Genomic DNA, 18,318 nt, shown 5'->3' with positions numbered 1-18,318 from the left:
ATTTTATTACACTAATGTTACCTGTTAGATCATCATTCTAAAATTAGCAAGTGTTATATAGCGCAAATTATAGACAGGTCAAGTTTATTTTTATTTACTCAATTAACCACGCGAATAAGTACCTAAAAAGAATAATTATCCAAACATTCATACGTCGTTTTAAAGTTGCAAGTATAAAAAAACTCCATAATTTTAATAAGAACTCTCGTTGATGTCTTTTGAACTTGCCAGCACGAAAATATCAAAAAATACTTTTAAGCTCAAATTCATGACTAAAATAAGCAGTAACACACATAATTTATTTATTAAACAGGAATAAAAATTTAATAACTAAAATATTAACACAACAAAAATTTTTCATGACAATTGATTTGCCAATAAAAATATTTAATAACTTAAGACCAATGCGTAAATAATCGGTTACACAACCAAATCAATTTATTCTTCAGCATGTATCAACAATAAAGGATAAATACAAAACAGTTTTGTCATACCAACTCGGTATTTTCTGGCGAAACCGACCACATTTGATCCGCGTACGCTTCCGCGTGATATACAGACTGTATCAAATCATCTGGACAAAACCATAGACAAAACGGAACAATGCATCATCGGAAGTTTGTGATATAAATTGTAACTGGCCAGTAAGTGAGTTTTCAAAGAGGTGGCATTAACCAGAAGGCCTTATACAAATCAGTACCCGCGGTAACGCCTTAGCGGTTGCACGCGTTCTCTTGTGTGTAGTACTAGAACCACATAAACTTTTGTCGTGTGTTTATTATTTACCGTGACAGTTTTGTGGACCTTTTTGGAGGGATAGCAAGTTTTAAAAGGACTCATTAAGAGGTAAGGATCAATTTTACGTTTTTAGAGTGTTATGCAAATAACGACAGTCCACAAATTGTGTTAATATTATGTTAACTTGAGAATTCGGTGAAGTTTTGTGTGATGTGATAATTTTGTAATAGCCACTAGATTGACACGGCGTTGAAATATAGCCATTTTAAACATATTTTTTCAGATGTAAAGCACGTGCTTTGGTTTTTATACACCTACCTACATGAACGTTTTTTTAGTTAATTTGAAAACGATTGATTAGTTAATTTGATAACTGTTACTAATTTCGGACCTTCATATACATTTTTCAAATATTATTGCGTTATTAAAGTAATACGAAATTCAAAATTTAAACTGTTAAAAGCTACTGTTAACTTTTTTTCAGTAGGGGGTAGTTCGAAAACATAAATGTAACGGACTTTTACCTTTGTATTTTTGTATTTTCAGTTGTTTGTGTGCACACTGTTGATATTTATCAGGTTTGACGAATGATTGAACATCTAATACGCTGCTTAGTATTGATAATGCGTCTTTAGCGATGTTGATATTAAAATACGCACGTATAGGCTAGTGTTTGATAGTAGTAGTAGTAATAAAGTACATATAGTTATTATTAGCTGTGTCTGAAGTGGAACAACCTTGGTGGTGTGCCGCCAATCTTTGCGCAAACACTCTTCGTCCAGATCGAACTGTCAATGACATAACGCTACCACATACATCAGTGTTTACCTACCTACATTATAAAAAATTAAAGCTAATTTGACCAGAAATCCAAACTAATATAAAGATGCGAATATTTTGTCTGTCTGTTACGTTTTCGCGCTGAAACAATTTAATGAATTTTGATGAACTTTGGTTAGATAGATAAATTATAGAATTAGATCTTGACCTTGGAGACGCTTAAGGTCAGTTTGGTCGTGATGGGGTATACCTCCACAATGAATCTGTATAGGGAATCAACTATTTCCCAAGTATGTAAGGGATGTAGTAAAACCCACCATAAATTAAGCAACAAATAAAATGTTTTTGATATTTTATTTTCTGATGGTATATTAAAATTTACGCAAGTGAAGTAAATGTTGTGTGTTAAAAATTACGTAAAAACTGCCGTGAAGCTTGCAAATCTTGAATACAAATGTTTGGTTCCCATTTCACGAAAGTCAATTATTCACGAACCGTTATCCAGTTTCAGTCTTGAATTTGAATTACTTTAATGTAGGTAGTAAGAAAAAGCTTTCGCGGCACTGTACAGCGATAGTGCTGCCACCATTGCATTAGTTTATTTAGATTTACCTCACAATTATTAGTAAACTTATAAATCTACCTTACAATAAAATCATTAAGAATATCATCTACCTTAAAATATTTTTAAGCAATGTTATTTTATTATCCTATTTAATTACTTTATAGGAAGGTGAAAGCTTTCATCATCATCATCATCATTTCAGCCATAGGACGTCTACTGTTGAACATAGGCCTCTCCCAATGATTTCCACAATGGATGGGTTGGTGGCGGCCTGCATCCAGCGCCTTCCTGTTACCTTTATGAGGTCGTCGGTCCACCTTGGACGGTAAAAACTTTAACTTGTGTTTAACATTGTGCAATATGATGTAAATCATTCTCAAATTCTGTATTAGGCTGGTTAAAGCACGTAGATACGTCCTTTATGTCGTTTTTTCTCTCATTATTGTAAGCCCAACTCAGTCCACTGTTGGACATAGGCTAGAAAATTTGGTATTTAAGGACAAGAATTTTTTGTGAGACTTTTTTGAAAGAGTTGTGTATGTTAATAGTGTCACTTAAGCAATTACTAATTACAATAAACTGTCAATCGTATATCCTACTAGAAATTGACATACACTTGTCATTTTAAGTTTTTGTTCTACCCGGAAAGGATTTTTTTTCTTATCTCTTGTCTGTAATCGAAAGTGTGCTTATAACCAGTCCTTAAGGCCTGTTTTGAGTTTGATTGAAGATTAGTTTAATGATTAGTATGTCGTTTGTTTTTTAATGATCCTTAACAAAGGAAAAGCATAGAATTCCATTAAAAAAAATCATGTAAGTACATGAACATTATGGTTAAAGAAATTTATTCTCAAAAAAGACAAATGTCACTTACATGAGAACATCATTTACATGAGTATTTAAATAGATCGTTCAAAACGCTTATTTTATTCATAGGTAGGTACTCATTTAGTGCATTCGTATTATTTTATTTTATTTTTTATAACCAACTGCTTAGGTACTTTCTAAAATATGTTGAGCAAGTTTAATTTTAAATCCACTAAATGAGCTTACATTTTTTATTTCTGAGGGTATTTTATTATAAAGTTGCGCTCCTTCAAAAGTGATCATTTTTTTGCCATAATTTGTTCTTACTTTGGGTAGTACGAGAAAACTGGCTCGGCGAGCGCTTCGTTTAGTAAAGTTTTTAGCTGTAGTTAAGGTTATACTAGTATGGAAAGAGCTTTTTAAAATTTTTCTTATTAGTATGCAGGTAGTATAGGTATATAATTGCTTGATGTTCATTAATTTAGTATCATTATATATTTTTTCAGTTGAAGTTAAGCGGTTATATTGAAAAAGTATTTTTATAATTTTGTTTTGCATTACTTGAAGTGGAACTAGAACTGAAATCTGCTATAAAATACCTAATGTAATTTAATACATTGTATTTTATAAAATTGCAACTTCTTTATTTAATTTCATTGTGGTATCTACCCTCAAAATAAAAATAAAAAATATTCATAACAGGATAATGTTGTGGAGGGTAGTTCAGAAGCAAATAAATTATATCTACAGAGAAACAACCGTTATTAGTTTTTGTCTTCCTACCTACCCAAATAGGATCACCTTCTACTAGAACTATTTTAATTCCGTTCATCAACATTTTCCGGGTAGCCTTGTCAAGTCGTTGACACTTGCTCCATAATTGACATTTCGAAGAAATTATCTCGATTTACACAAAGTAAAAGGTGCCAATTACAGGCGTATCCTTTATTCAAAAACTGTAACACTTATTGTGAGAGAAACAAAGTCTGTTTTGCATTGGCCTTAAAGTTATTACTGATATTGGATCACACTTCAAGCATAAAAAGTATATCGACAATAGTAATTGTTATTAAACTTGACAGAATTTACACATCAACGTTATGACATTTGTAAAAGTTGTCCTTTACGACGTAATTTCGTCCCGGATCAAGATCAAAAATGCTTCACTTTTACTATACAACGACGATCACGCAGTGAAACGGGACGATTCAATTAAAACTGTGGGTCTAGACAAAGTGCAAATTACAATCGCAAACCAGTCGAAAAGTGGTCGAAAAGCCCCTTTTCAACCGACTTCAAAAAAGGAGGAGGTTCTCAATTCGACCCGTATGTTTTTTTTTTTTTTTTTTTTTTTTTTTCTATGTTTGTTACGCGATAACTTCGCCAATTATGAACCGATTTGAACAAATCTTTTTTCGGCGTATAGGTAATACCTCAAGGGTGGTCCCATTTAAATTTAATAATAAAAAAAACAACCCCCAAGGGTGGAAAATTGGGGATGAACTTTTTTATACGCAATATCTCCGCCGATTATAAACCAATTTGAACGATTATTTTTTTGTTGAATAGGTATTATCAAAAGGGTGGTTTCATGCGAATTTGAAGAAAATATTTCACCCCCAAGGGTGGAAAATTGGGGATGAACTTTTTTATACGCAATATCTCCGCCGATTATGAACCAATTTTTTTTGGTCTCAGTGTACTGCCTACCTTCAGTGGTAACATCAAGGTAATAATTAGTTAACTAAAAAGCAAGAAATAAGTAAAATTTTATAAAAAAAAATAAAACCGACTCCAAAAAACCTACACTAAAACGTAGAAAAATAATTACTAATTACCTACTTATTTATTAGGACGAATTATTAATATTTATGTAGGTATACCATGATTGATACTTTTGGAGTCGGTGCAGGCAAACTTTACATGTTTCATAATCTTGGCACCGACTCCAGAAGTATCAATCATGGTATACCTACATAAATATTAATAATTCGTCCTAATAAATAAGTAGGTAATTAGTAATTATTTTTCTACGTTTTAGTGTAGGTTTTTTGGAGTCGGTTTTATTTTTTTTTATAAAATTTTTTTGTATGAAGTTTTGACGGATTCGATTTTCGATTCGATAAAAAAGTGCGTTTTGTCTAGGGGGGCTGAGCTTTCAAAAAGCTTTATAATGAGTGAGTGATCAAGTTGCGTACTTTTAAAGTATGCAAACAAGTAAAATAAAGAAGTACTTTAGGTGTCCTTATTTACTTTTATGGGATGTAGTGCTTTAACTGAAGCAATCGATGCTTACATGGGTGGTAAGTAATTTGAAAATGGTAGGAAAGATTATTTCGGTTTATTCGATTTTTCTAAGTCATCATTAGATCTTTTCGAATGATTAAATAATTATAGAAAAGTGTCCACCTAACCTAATTCCAGGGATATCTAAACCATGTAGGTTGCTACGAAATACAGTTTAAAGCTGTGTTACTACACTACCTTAATTTTAACCGAACAATAACTTTTCTATGACAGACTTTCAAATCAAATCAAATCATTTATTTGCATTACATGTGTGGTTTGACAGTTGGTAAATGTTAGGGTAGTACATACTTTTTACTTTTGTCACGGTTAAAGTGAAGGTGGTGCAACTCAGCCTTGCTTTGCTTTTGTTTTTGTCTAACACCCTTGAGAAACTCATACAAGATTCCACCTCGGATGTGATCTCATTAATGGTTATAAAACCTGTTACACTTTCCATAAAAATCCGATCGCTGCCATCAAAATGACGCAAGATCGTTTGTCTGATTGACATAACCAGGTCAAATACTACTCAATCGCTTTAGAATATTATAATGTAGAGAGATTAAGCAGATCTTTGAGGTTAAGGTTCCCAGAAGGCGCTGGATATAGGCTGCTTCTAACCGGGCGTTCTGGAACGTATTGGGGTGGCCAAGTTTCGTGGACGTCCTATGGCTATAATACTCGTAATGATGATGTTGATAATAATGGGTCTGTCTTTCGTTTCACCAATGCACGCACGCGCACCTTAAAATTACCTAGGTACATGTAAATGATTGGTAAACAGACGACCTCATAAAGGTATCAGGAAGGCGGTGGATGCAGGCAGTTACCAACTGGGCAATATGGAAATCATTGAGGGAGCCCTATGCTCCGCAGTGGACATCCAGTGACTGAAATGATGATGATGATGAAATGATTTGTGAAGTTTCTTAATTTCACGCACTCGAGTAAACCCACTGGGCCCTTCTTACCTTGTGTTGTGACAGGCTTGTAATTATTATTAAGACCACTGTTTCAAAGCTTACAATAATACAATAATGATCATTTAATAGTAGCTGCGAATATTGCAAGTTGCACAACAAGATTATTATAGCTTACAAAGCCTCCTTTGTATTAGACTCATCTTTAGTTGTAGTGTAAATATATTAACTTATGATCTTCTTAAGTCCCAGTCCTCTTAAGAATCGATTCAGTGTTGATTAAAAGCTTAGAGAAAATCTAGTAAAGTTTTTAATGAGACAACATCAGTGACTTCGCTTAGTTTAAAATTGTGGTCCTTTTAAGTACACATCTAAATATTATGGTATACCTACTTATACTTAATCCCACGTAGCTGTAAATCGCATTTACCTAGTAACATCATATAAAAATACTTTAATGTGTAAACTTATCTAATACATTCCACTACTTGAGTAATGTGGGACTATCAACTAATTCGAATAGCTATGTAAACGACCGACGCTTTTGGATTTAATTATTTAAGCAACTTTATATTTGGTCGTCGCGTTTATAAATAAAATTCCTACAAAATAAGCTTGAGTAAGAAGTAAAACGATATAAGAATTAGTTTACTTATAATTTACTTCTAATAAACACAACCAATTTAGGTGTTTTTTCAAAGCTTTCATTATAGGTACTCGTAATATCACAATAGGTACTAGATGACCGATGATCTGAAAGGTCCTGGATGCAGACCAGGGTAGGACCGGTCGTTATAGAAATCCTTGCAGAGGCTTTTGTCCAGCAGTGGGTGTTGAAAAAAAAATGTTATTGATTGACCTTCTTCATCCCAGATCCCCATCTGAAAACATAAATAAAACTTTAATAAGTGTGATTGGATGTCATTTAAAAACTTTGTCAACCCATTCCTCCCCGCTTAATTGTGCTGCTGTAAAGAAAAGAAGACTATCTAAATAACCTGTTGATGATCCAAAATAGGAGAACACCCACCCAATCTATATTATGAAATACAGACTAATTGACAGCGATCAATCGACATCTCCTTTTATTGCAGTGACTAATACAGCAACCATTTTGTTGACACTCGGGCTATGTAGATTTTACATCACTATTTGCCAAAATAGGAAAGATCTATGTTTGGTTTGAGCTCTAATTGAATGGTTGATCGAATTCACACTAAATCAATTAAATAAATAATTGGTACTCATTATCCTTGTCTTTTATAATTGACATAATAAAATTATGTGCGCATTCCTTTTTTCAATAAAACTAAACAAGTAAAAATTACATAATGTTTAAGTACCGACTGTGATACGATAAATCGTTTAAATAATAAAATCTCTGCCAAATCTTGGGTTTGGTTGTTAATTGTATGATTATTCAAAAATACACAAAAAAAATAGTTTTTTGTAATAATTTTAATTAAATTATTTATTAAATTTATAAAACATAATGTTTTTGTCTTTTTCCACTTATGTATTTGTAGGAAGCTTTCATACATTATCTCCACGCCTAAAATTAAATCCTTTATTTATTAGATCATTCGAGATTATATTCATTATTTAAAATGTCATTGTGTCCGCCAGTGAATAATCTTTATTTATCTAATAATTCCAAAAACATTATAAGCAAACGGAAAAAAAAAAATCTAGTTTTCAAATGAATTAGTAGTCCGATCTTCAAAATGTTAAAGCGTGGGTAGTTTTATTGGATTGTGAACCGTTACACATAGAATTATATTTTCTTTATATTTTTCCAAATGTCAACGAATTAAAAGAGATTAACAAAAAACAATTTAAAAGATGCTGAGCCAAAGTTAATTGCTAGCTAAAGTGCATAATTTCATGGTACGAAACTATTTGATTCATAAGCGTAATAAAAACTAGGAAACAAGACATAAATTTTATTGTTTGAGCTCTCCATATTATGGCCCGAATGTAAATTATGTTGTACAGGCATAAAACAATTGATTTGACATTTTAATGTTGTTTCTGTAAACCAAAAATAATCTATCTCAAAGTAAAAAAGTTACAATCTTTCAACTTCATTGCTTTATGTCTACCAAATTAACATAAATGCAAAATTTTGTTACTAAACCTTGCATCCAATGACTGTATTTGGTAAGAATTCGTGACATTTATTTCTTTTTAATGTTTAGCAAAGCATAAAAATTACATTAGAGCCTCTTGTTTCGTCTTAGTTGTCCATCACTGTCAAAATGTAACACAGTTATTATGCTCATTTTCTTTAACTGGCTTTAGTATATAAAAAAAAAGTCAAAAGTCAAAATTTCTTTATTTGTTTAGACTAATAAATAGTTCTTACAATATAATATAATATATAATATAGGAGTGTGAGGTCCTAGATGTTTTTTTTTATGCATAACAAGGCAGGTATTTGACCACAATCGCACCTGATGTTAAGTGGGATGCAGTCTAGGATGGTACATATCTGCCCTGTAAGTGCCTATTGTACAGACAAAATAAGAAGTAGATTACAATGAAAATTGCTACCCGACTTTCGTTCGTTCATTTCAGACGTTCATGGGCCTCTCCCAAGGATTTCTGTAACGACCGGTCCAATTGACTTTGTACATGAAACATTTCATTTTATTTTCATAATTCTCATATCTACGAGTAGGTCTCTCCTGCAATTAGAAAATACATAAAAAAATATGTAGTAGTACTTAGTCCAGTCAATGAATGCTTTAACGACGGTGTAGAGAGAAATCCGTGGAACACAATTTCTTCCCGCCGGCTCAAGGGCTAAGAGTGGGGACTTTTGCTATGTTCACCAGGAGGTGTGAGGTAGTTAGGAAACTAGTTTAAATAAAGTCCCGTAGTCAGAAATTGTGTTCCACGGATTTTCCATCTATAATGCTTTATTGACTGGACTAAGCTTTTGGCCGATCCAAATAAAACCTGCGACATTTCACGTGCACGAAAACTCGACCGCCACGCATTCACGGTCGCACATTCCGTGGACCTGGGCTACATTGACAAGGCTGATTGATTTGTCGACCGCTTGCATTGATTCCGCTATAACTCGTTTAAGGACAAGTTCCTTAGTACCTTTAATCGGAACAGCAAGTTTATTTTTATCACACTATTATGTTATAGAGCTTTAGGAAAGCTTTTAACTTAGGACTGAAAATGATTTTTTTATATGAATTTGAAGAAAATATGCCCTACTTGTTTACTTTACTCAACAAATGTGTTATAAGTTAAACATTAATAGAACTACTACAGTATTCTTCGAATAGTAATTTGTTTCAATATTATTCTTAGGGCTGATTTTTCAATCGTTGGATAACTCTTTTAACTGAATCATAACTTTGGCACTTTGACAGTTTAAGTATGGGAAATATGTCAAAATGACAAGCTTATTCTTGAAAAATCAGCCCATAGTGAAATAACTTACTTAATTTGAAGATATGGAAACGTGAAATAACATTAAACCAGCTTAATTCTCCGAAATAATTAATGTAATGCTGCTTGTTTAAATCAGAAATTGCAAATAACTTATGTTTACATACGAGTAATTATTACTAATGTTGTGTCAACATAAATAAATGTTGTCAATAGCACATAATAAATTATATACAGTATGTTGACAGTTAACACTGACATTTGAGACTGATTTAAATCCAGAGTAGGCCATTCTAGTTAGCATTTGACAGTTAGTCAGGCTTCGACCGCTGCAGTATGTGTAGGCAATTAAATTATAGGTATTACTGGACAAACTGATTTATTAGTTTACAATAAAAGTTGATTTGATTGAAAAATTTGAGACTGTATTTATTGTCTTTATTGGAAAAAACTAGGTAACGAAACCAAATTAAAAATCTTCATTTTCTTTCATTATTTAGTACTTTTCAGGACAGGGAAATGTGTCAAATTGGTTTTCTGGTTTATTATGACAGATCTTATAGTTTTGAAAAGCTTTTATTGATAGTTAGTAGGTACATACCACAATTTTATATCACGCTCGTTTCGTTCTCAGTAGGTAAGTACAGGCCCCAGGATATCAGACTGAACATTTTTTTAAATTTTATTTGTATAACAATGTTTCAACAGCATTTAATTGTACTTTTTAATTTAATTGTTAATTGTTTAATTTAATTTTTTGTTGCATAGGCGCCTTAACATTGCCACTGAGTTTAGCTTAACGTGCACTTAAAAATAAAAATATTATATCAGCTTGTATATTACTCATTGTAGCTAAACAATAGACGCATAATTGCGATATCTATAAGTATCTTTGCACGATTTATAACGTGGCCTAGACAGGAAATAGTCTAGTTCCATAAAATATTTTATACTATACTATTTGCGCAGTTTTAATCGAAATATCTGTCGTTGGTATGATATTACTTACATTTAATTGCTGGCATGTTATTACAATCGGAAGTGATTATTATTTTTTATTTACTCAATATTTACTTAGTCACGTTAGTTTAAAAAACTGACCAAGTATTAGTTTTATGCCCGTTTTCACCATCAATCCCTAATTTTTAAGTGACCCCTATGGTAACACATAACAGGAATTTTGTTTTCATAGGGGTCACTTAAAAATTAGGGATCGATGGTGAAAACGGGCATTAGACTCGCTCGCGTTGTTCACCTATTTAAAATACGAATAGGTTCCTAAACCTTGTTTTTCCACTTTCTTTTTCTTTTTGAAGGAAGGCATCAATGTTAGCTTCATGTCATCGTCTTTAAGCTACGTTACTTAAATTCATTTAGTAAATATAACCATACTAGCTTTCCGCCCGCGGCTTCGCCCGCGTGGAATTTTGTCTGTCACAGAAAAACTTTATCGCGCGCGTCCCTGTTTCAAAAACCGGGATAAAAACTATCCTATGTTCTTTCCCGGGACTCAAACTATCTCTATGCCAAATTTCATCAAAATCGGTTGCGAGGTTTAAGCGGGAAAGCGTAACAGACAGACAGACAGACAGACAGACAGACAGACAGAGTTACTTTCGCATTTATAATATTATTAGTTGGGAATTAGTTGGGATTACATAATAACCAGTTCACGAAGCTAAATAAAAAAAATGCACACCTACTCTGTTAATCTCGGTATTGGTACTCGTAAAGCGAACTGTTGCAAAATACTAACCTCTCTTTCACCTTAATTACTGTATCAATTCCCATGCGGCGCGCAGCGAGTTTTTCTCACGGCTGCGCTGGCGCATCGCGTCGTGATACAGATGTTCTTAGGTAGATTAGAGCAGTAAAATTAAATGCTGAGCGTGCGAGGTCGCGAGACATCACTAGTTTCAGGAATTCAAGTACAGACGACAGTATATCAAGGTATAATGTTGCATCTTATACAGCTGTAATAGCTACCTTACTACTTCACTCGCTCGCTTCCACCTTCGGCATGATCATCACTTACCATCAGGTAAGATACAGGCCAAGAGCTTCCTCGTTGTGGATAAAAAAAATTTTGTTCTCTAGTGTTTATACCACCCGTCTCAGATCCAAAGGTCCCGGATTCAATTCCTAGTGGGGTGGGTCCTCGTGGCTGGCTGCCTTCATCTTGCCTAATTTTATCGCCATTACAGCAATTTCAGCAGTGGTGGTGAGATATAGCTAGTTCCTCTGCGGTTGAAGAATCTTGCTTATGTCTCCTTTGTCCTGCTCATTTTCCATGAGATGCATACCAAAAGCTACCCTGTTGTGGAAAAAAAAAGATGCTACATAGGTACTTACTTTCCAAAAAAATTGTACAGTCTAATGCGCTGTCAACTGTACAGTCTGGCACTGAATGTCAAGAGATATAGGCCGTGGCATTTAGCAGTTTGGGTTTTTGGAGTCGTGATCAGCTCGACTTGGTGAGGGTTTTTGCACAATGCACAATGGCCGGCGGAATGCAGATTTCCATTAAATTGTATTTTATAAAATGATATAGTGCTTGACTGATAATATTTAATGATTTTCCAAACAATCAATCAATTAACTGATCCTAAAACCTAAAATACCTACTTTCCTAAATGAAGGAACATTAACGTCCATGAAACTATGATAAAAAGGATAGGTATTATCACACTAACATTCAAATAACTCGAAGGGAATCGAATTTACACTGTTTGAACTGTATGCAACCACGAGACCAGGAGTCGATGAAATGTTTTTAAAAAAATGCTAAGGATTTTAAAACAAAAATAGTTAACTTTAGCAACTCCGTTTTAATATTATGCGGAATATGAAGGCATTGGAAACATCATTTAATTGGCAAGAATAAAAATTAATAAGTTTGAAATTATCGAAGATACCAATTGCTAGCAGAATGTTTGCATGCAGATCAATTTTTTCAACATTTTTTTTCATTGTGATCTGAATTTGTAGATGATCTTATATATTTTATTTAAATGCTTCCATTTTGTGTCCTTCGAGGCAGATCATGATCTTCGTACATTAAAATGCAGATACAAATATATTCGCAATGGAATTATCAGAGTATTAATAGTTAACCACTGTTAAAACAAATTAGTTTGTAATGAAATGCGCGAAATAAAAATATTATTTGTGTACGCCTTTTAAAAAGGTTCGCTGGAGTAGTGTTTTGAAGTTCCATAATTCAGACGTTCATGGTTCTATTACTTTTTTCATAAGAACTGCACTTGATCATCACTTTCCATCAGGTGAGATGCAGGCCAAGAACTTCCTCTTTGCGGATGAAAAATGAAAAAAGTCGGTCATACAAATCACATCCATACTTGAATATTTAAACCTATGCAAAGACATTAAGTAGCTGTCAAATTAATTGTTTTAAGTTATTTTATTTATCAAAGCTACCACTATTTGATATCAGGCACCAATTATTTTGAGTCGTGAACGCTGTATCTCAAGTACAGTAAGTAAGCAAAATGTATCCATAATTTAACGTGGACAATAAAGTTAAATAATTCTAGACAATGAGTAATGTAAGTGGCAACTGGCAGCCGAAACGTTGAGCCCAAACTGTATAAAATTGGACCGGCTTCACGACTCTAGCCTTTCGAGGCGAATGCCACGAGGTGGCAAGGATATCACGAAACGAGGGGAAAACCACTCGTAAACGACGATCGACTGTACTAAATAAAATACAATATAACAAAGGCATTTATTTAAAAACTTTACGTGTAGTTAGGCACTATGTTACCTGTGGTTAGGTAACTGCGTCATATTTTATAATTTATTGCACAAACTGAAATTTGGACTTACGTATCCTACCTTATGGTTTAAAGCTTGTTGTTTTATTCAAAAGTAAAGTTAAACATAACTGTATTTAAAAAAAAACATGTGTTATGAAACATGAAGAGCCGCGTCATTATTAACATTTCTCTCTCGTTTGTTCCAGATACATGTGAAGTGCCGCAGTGAACCAGTGTGCCAGTGCAGTGTCCTCTGTTCCGACCATGCGAAGACGCTCGCGCAGCTAGACGATCCCACGCCGCTCACATTATTATGCAAGCGCGGCCGTAATAGCCGCCCGTACGTTATATTGACATAGCGAGTTGACATTTGCCTCCAATGCCAACGGAATAAGCAATGGCACTAGCGAATTTCACGCTGGCGACGGCTGCCGCGGCCACGCCAGCCCTCATCCCGACCACTGCAGCGCCTCTCCGAGTCGATCTTGACGACTTACTCTACTCCCCTGAACAGGCCGAGTACCCACCACAACCAGGCAACGAGCCCTATGCACCACCGGCTAACCAACAAAGGAGGTCCAAGCTCCGAAAGCGAGCTGGCGCCGCTTACCTCCCACCGCCTAACCAGTACACTCATTACCCACACGACGACGTCCCACACAATCCTTATAACGGGCCGTTGCACGCGCAAGTGTATCAACACAACGCCCGCTTAGATGTACAAATACAGAACCACCGAGTGCAGGAAGTGAACCAACAGTATGATAACACGGGGCAGTATGTTCACGATCCGACGGGAGATTACGATTACGAGCAAAGGAGGCTGAACGCAAACGGTCCACAGCGGCCCTATGGCGGGTTCGCGGACGCGCCATACCCTGGTGCCACAACACCCCCCTCTAGTCTAAATTTCGATGTGAAATCGAACCAAAATATAAATAACTTTAACTTCGCAAGTAGAACCACAACTGCCACGGCACCTCCACCTAGACCAATCGAAGCAGGAACAAAGACAAGTGGTGGTGGAGGCAGTAATACTCAGCCGCCTGATCGACCGCGGGGTTTCACAAAGGTGGAAACGGGAAGCTCAGGGTCAGGAGGCAAAACACAACTCCATGCGGTGCTAGACTACGATGATGACTATTATGACGATGTACCAGGACCAGGTAAGATTTTTTTATTAAAATACTTGTAGCTCTTAAGTAATAGGTACTGCATAAATTGTTTATTCCATTTCAAACTAAATACAGAATCAGACTTAAGCGCACACCCCAACATCAAACAGACTCTAATTTTAAATAGCACTGAGCGCTCGCTGCCAAACGAATTTGAGACAATTAACCAGTAGTTATGACTGGAAATATTTTATTGTTAACGTCAGTTAGGTTCACCTGACAATCCTAATATAACCATGCCCCAAGGTGGTCTGCTGGTCAGCCAACAATTAAATCCTGTTCATTGATCGTTGAAATAAATCGGCGCGCTGACACGCCGTTAGCCGATACTTATCACCAGACTTGTGGTAGCGCCATGCTCCAATTCTATCACAATCGGGCACGAATGATTTTGTTCCGATTTAAGATATTGATTAATACGAGAGATCCAAGTAGGTGGAGATCATTGGCAATGATAAGCTTATTTAAAATATCTACGTTTGTCTACGTCCAAATGTTGACTGAGAACCAATAATATAATCATTCACTGACCACAAGGATTTCTGGATGTCAATAACAATGTATTTTGTTGACTTAAATCTAAATACCTAAGTAGCACAAATACCACGATCAATTTATTCATCACAGGTAATTGCTGCATTCGATACGATATTTTAGCCACATAACGTTTTAACTTACAATCGCTAGTGAGTACGACCACTGACCACTTCATGGCCACAGTAGTGTAATGACATTAGAGTTTTTGCTTATTCCTAAGAATAAACAAATTGTACTTTGACTAGCCAAGAAAATCAGCATCCCTAATCGCTTAAGTCTATATTATCTTGTCTTGAGACCTTCGATTACTTTAGTGCCGGATTCCAATGCCAACAGACAATAGTTGGCTTTGTAGACATGGACACATGGAAATGAATGAGTATCCTAAGACAGAGGCTAAACCACTCCTGCATTTAGTTCTAACGATAAACGGTGATTAAGAGCTCCCAAATCTGCCAAAACGTGATCAGTGGCATCAATAAAGATTGCAATCATCATATTAAATTGTTTTAACGAGCGTTATATAGAACAACGTTTTAGACCAATGCCACCGTGTCTTGATAGGACTCACCGAGTTACGTATCATCAAATTAAAATCTTCCTTATTATTGAAGGTAATTCCAAAGAGGTTCATCATCCTTCCTATGCAAAATTGCTACTTATTACGCATTCAATTCATAAATAACATGACCTAAACGATAAACTATTTTTCAGACTCATGCAAATATTTTGATCAAACATAAATCGAATAGCTCATTTGTGTTGCAAGATTTGTCTTGAGTTAAATATTGAGATAACAACAATATAAACACTAAAGATAAGCTTCATCCCATATGCCGAAATGTTGTCTAAACCACAACATTAAAACCAAGAGGATTGTTACTTAACAAACCGGGCTTGAAGTGTCAGTACTAAACGCCATTAACATAAAGTTTTCTGACTGCAAAATTACTAATGTCTTCACTCGCTATGACCTTGGTTTCACTTACACAGCCATCAGTTAGACTCATCTTCAGATCACAAATTAAGTATGGAGTAAACTTAAAGAGAAGGATAGAGTTATTTCGTTAAATTCCTATTTTCGTTTTTGGTAGTAGGTAATTAATATTGTTAATAGTGGTACCATTATTGAAGAAAAATTCAGTAAAATTAAGAAATGGAGGAATGCGCTCCTGTTTGCAATCATTTTCTAGCGTAAGTCTTGAGTATTTAAATACGTGACACATAGCACGTGTTGAGAGTTAAATTGAAAATCATTTTAAAATCGATCCTTGGCCAAAACAAAACTAATGCAAAGACCGAAGGTTCGTAGATTACCAACCAATGCAAAAAAGAAGATCTCAAACCATCATCAGATGATCGCATTACATCAGCCACAACACGTATTAACTTAGCGGCAAGTGACCTTGACCTGGTTGGGGAGAAAGCATTTGTGAACTTGCAGCTTGACGGTAAAGTTGCGTCATGGTTTGAACATTATTTACCACTTTGTTTTCGTGTTTGTTCACTTGGAATCTCATCGGTATGAGCTTCAGAACGTAAACGCACCACGAATCAACAACTTTCGATTTCGTACCGTTCATTGTACTTTCGTTAACAAAGATATTAAAGTTTTTGGATGAGGCGTTTGGAGTTTTGGAACTTTTTCATGCGTAGTGTTATCAATTAACTGTTTTGATTAACTTGACGTAATTTTATTTTATCGTTTGCCTCCTGTACCATAAAAAAAACTTAGTACTCGTAGATGGTTAATATGGTTATCTTATAATATTATCCGGTAATTAGAATTTTTACCATTTTTTTTTCATCTAATTTTATAAACTTAACAGAGATAAAGAAGTCAAATAGGTATAAGAAGGTTACGGGATAATCGTTACTTTCTAAGATTACTGTTAGTTGATAGTTCTTGAGAGAAGTTTAAATAGTCCCAATCCACAACAAAATGAGTTAGAAGCATATCAGATAGAAATGGGAGCAGTACCATTCTTCTTCCTCTTTCATCTAGAGGACGAGGGTCTCGTGCATTTATGATTACCTGAATACTCGTAAGTATTTGAAATTTTCCTGCTTCGGAAAGTTTGTATCTAACAGTTTCAACACTCGTCTCGTCAGCTCGTAGAATCATCTCTTTATCGTCTCCAGAACAGGTTTGTCGACGTACACCGATGACATTGTTTATGTAACAGTGTCGTAATAGGGAGTAGGCTTCGCAACATCATGAGAATACACTTTTTCCCCGTCCTCTGAATTTATGTGCGGTGCACGCAAAAATGACAGATCTAGTTGATTTCTTCGGAATGCCCCATCATTGTTTCGTTGTGTGATCTGGAATAATGAATTTCAATCGATTCTTCTTCTGTATGCCGACATAATGTCGGGAAGGGTTGTAGTGCGCAGGAATATTAATAAGGAGGAAAAAGTGTAAATTCCCGGTCGCTTAGAGTAGTGAACATTTTGTAGCCTGATTTTCACTTGACACTATCTAACTATATTTACTCGTAAAAGGTGGTCTAAAAAAATGTAAGATCTACAGGGTTTAATACACATTTGGCCAGTTCCAATTCGGAATGACGGAATTAGTAGTTTTGAATTTTTCGTGTTTTAAATCATCTTATTGCCAAACCTTGATCCTTCCCTTACTCTTATATCAAAAATTTTGGATGGCTGTGGACAGATAAAAGTTTATTTCTCTTTCGAATGTTAACGGTATATTAATTCAAATGAATCAACGCTTTAACATGTACATACATTATGATGATATGGGGTATTTAAGAAGGGTATACCAAGTGTCAGACTAAAAGCATTAAAAGTAATGATCTTGTATTTTCGCACTTCACTCATGCAAATGAATAATTATTTTGCTTCAACGTGACACTGAAAAGCCTATTACCATTCATTCTGATGAAACCAGCCCTCTTCTTTATGATCTCTCAATTTATGTTATGTTACTTTCGATATGTTTCCTTGAACTTTTTCTCTCATTGTTTCTTTTTATGTCATAAGAACCTTTTATACCTTACTGTTCAGCCCTGCCAGATAACCAAAAGTAAATTTATTGGTCAGGAACCATCGCTGCTTATTATTAGATCGTTATTAAAAATTCTAGCGTTAAGAGCCAAGTAGCTCAGATGGAAGAGTAATCGCCCGGCAAGCGAAAGGTCGTGGGTTCGATTCCCACCTTAGGCAGTTCGATTTTTTCAAGTACAATATTACACGTAAGAAATAAGTTCGGTGTTTCAAATCCTTTTTCCGACCACGAACGTCTAAATTTGACTAATTAAATTGTTTTTCTTTTGTTTTGTGAGCATGACGCTATACCGATA

General features: G+C 34.8%; 1 protein-coding gene across 1 annotated transcript in view; it reads left to right on the top strand.

The window, feature by feature from the left end:
* Window positions 1-674: 674 nt before the first annotated feature.
* LOC135078830 (protein spaetzle 3) overlaps window positions 675-18,318 on the top strand; it is a 43,890-nt gene continuing 26,246 nt past the window's right edge. Inside the window, exons 1-2 of the mRNA XM_063973385.1 lie at window positions 675-846; window positions 13,490-14,449. Coding sequence (XP_063829455.1) covers window positions 13,681-14,449 — 769 coding nt within the window. The 5' untranslated portion in view covers window positions 675-846; window positions 13,490-13,680. The remainder of the gene's footprint in view (window positions 847-13,489; window positions 14,450-18,318) is intronic.

This window comes from Ostrinia nubilalis, chromosome 15, assembly GCF_963855985.1.
Source record: "Ostrinia nubilalis chromosome 15, ilOstNubi1.1, whole genome shotgun sequence".
Lineage (NCBI taxonomy): Eukaryota > Metazoa > Arthropoda > Insecta > Lepidoptera > Crambidae > Ostrinia > Ostrinia nubilalis.
The sequence above is the reverse complement of the archived record's forward strand: the minus strand, read 5'-3'. Positions and strand labels throughout refer to the sequence as shown.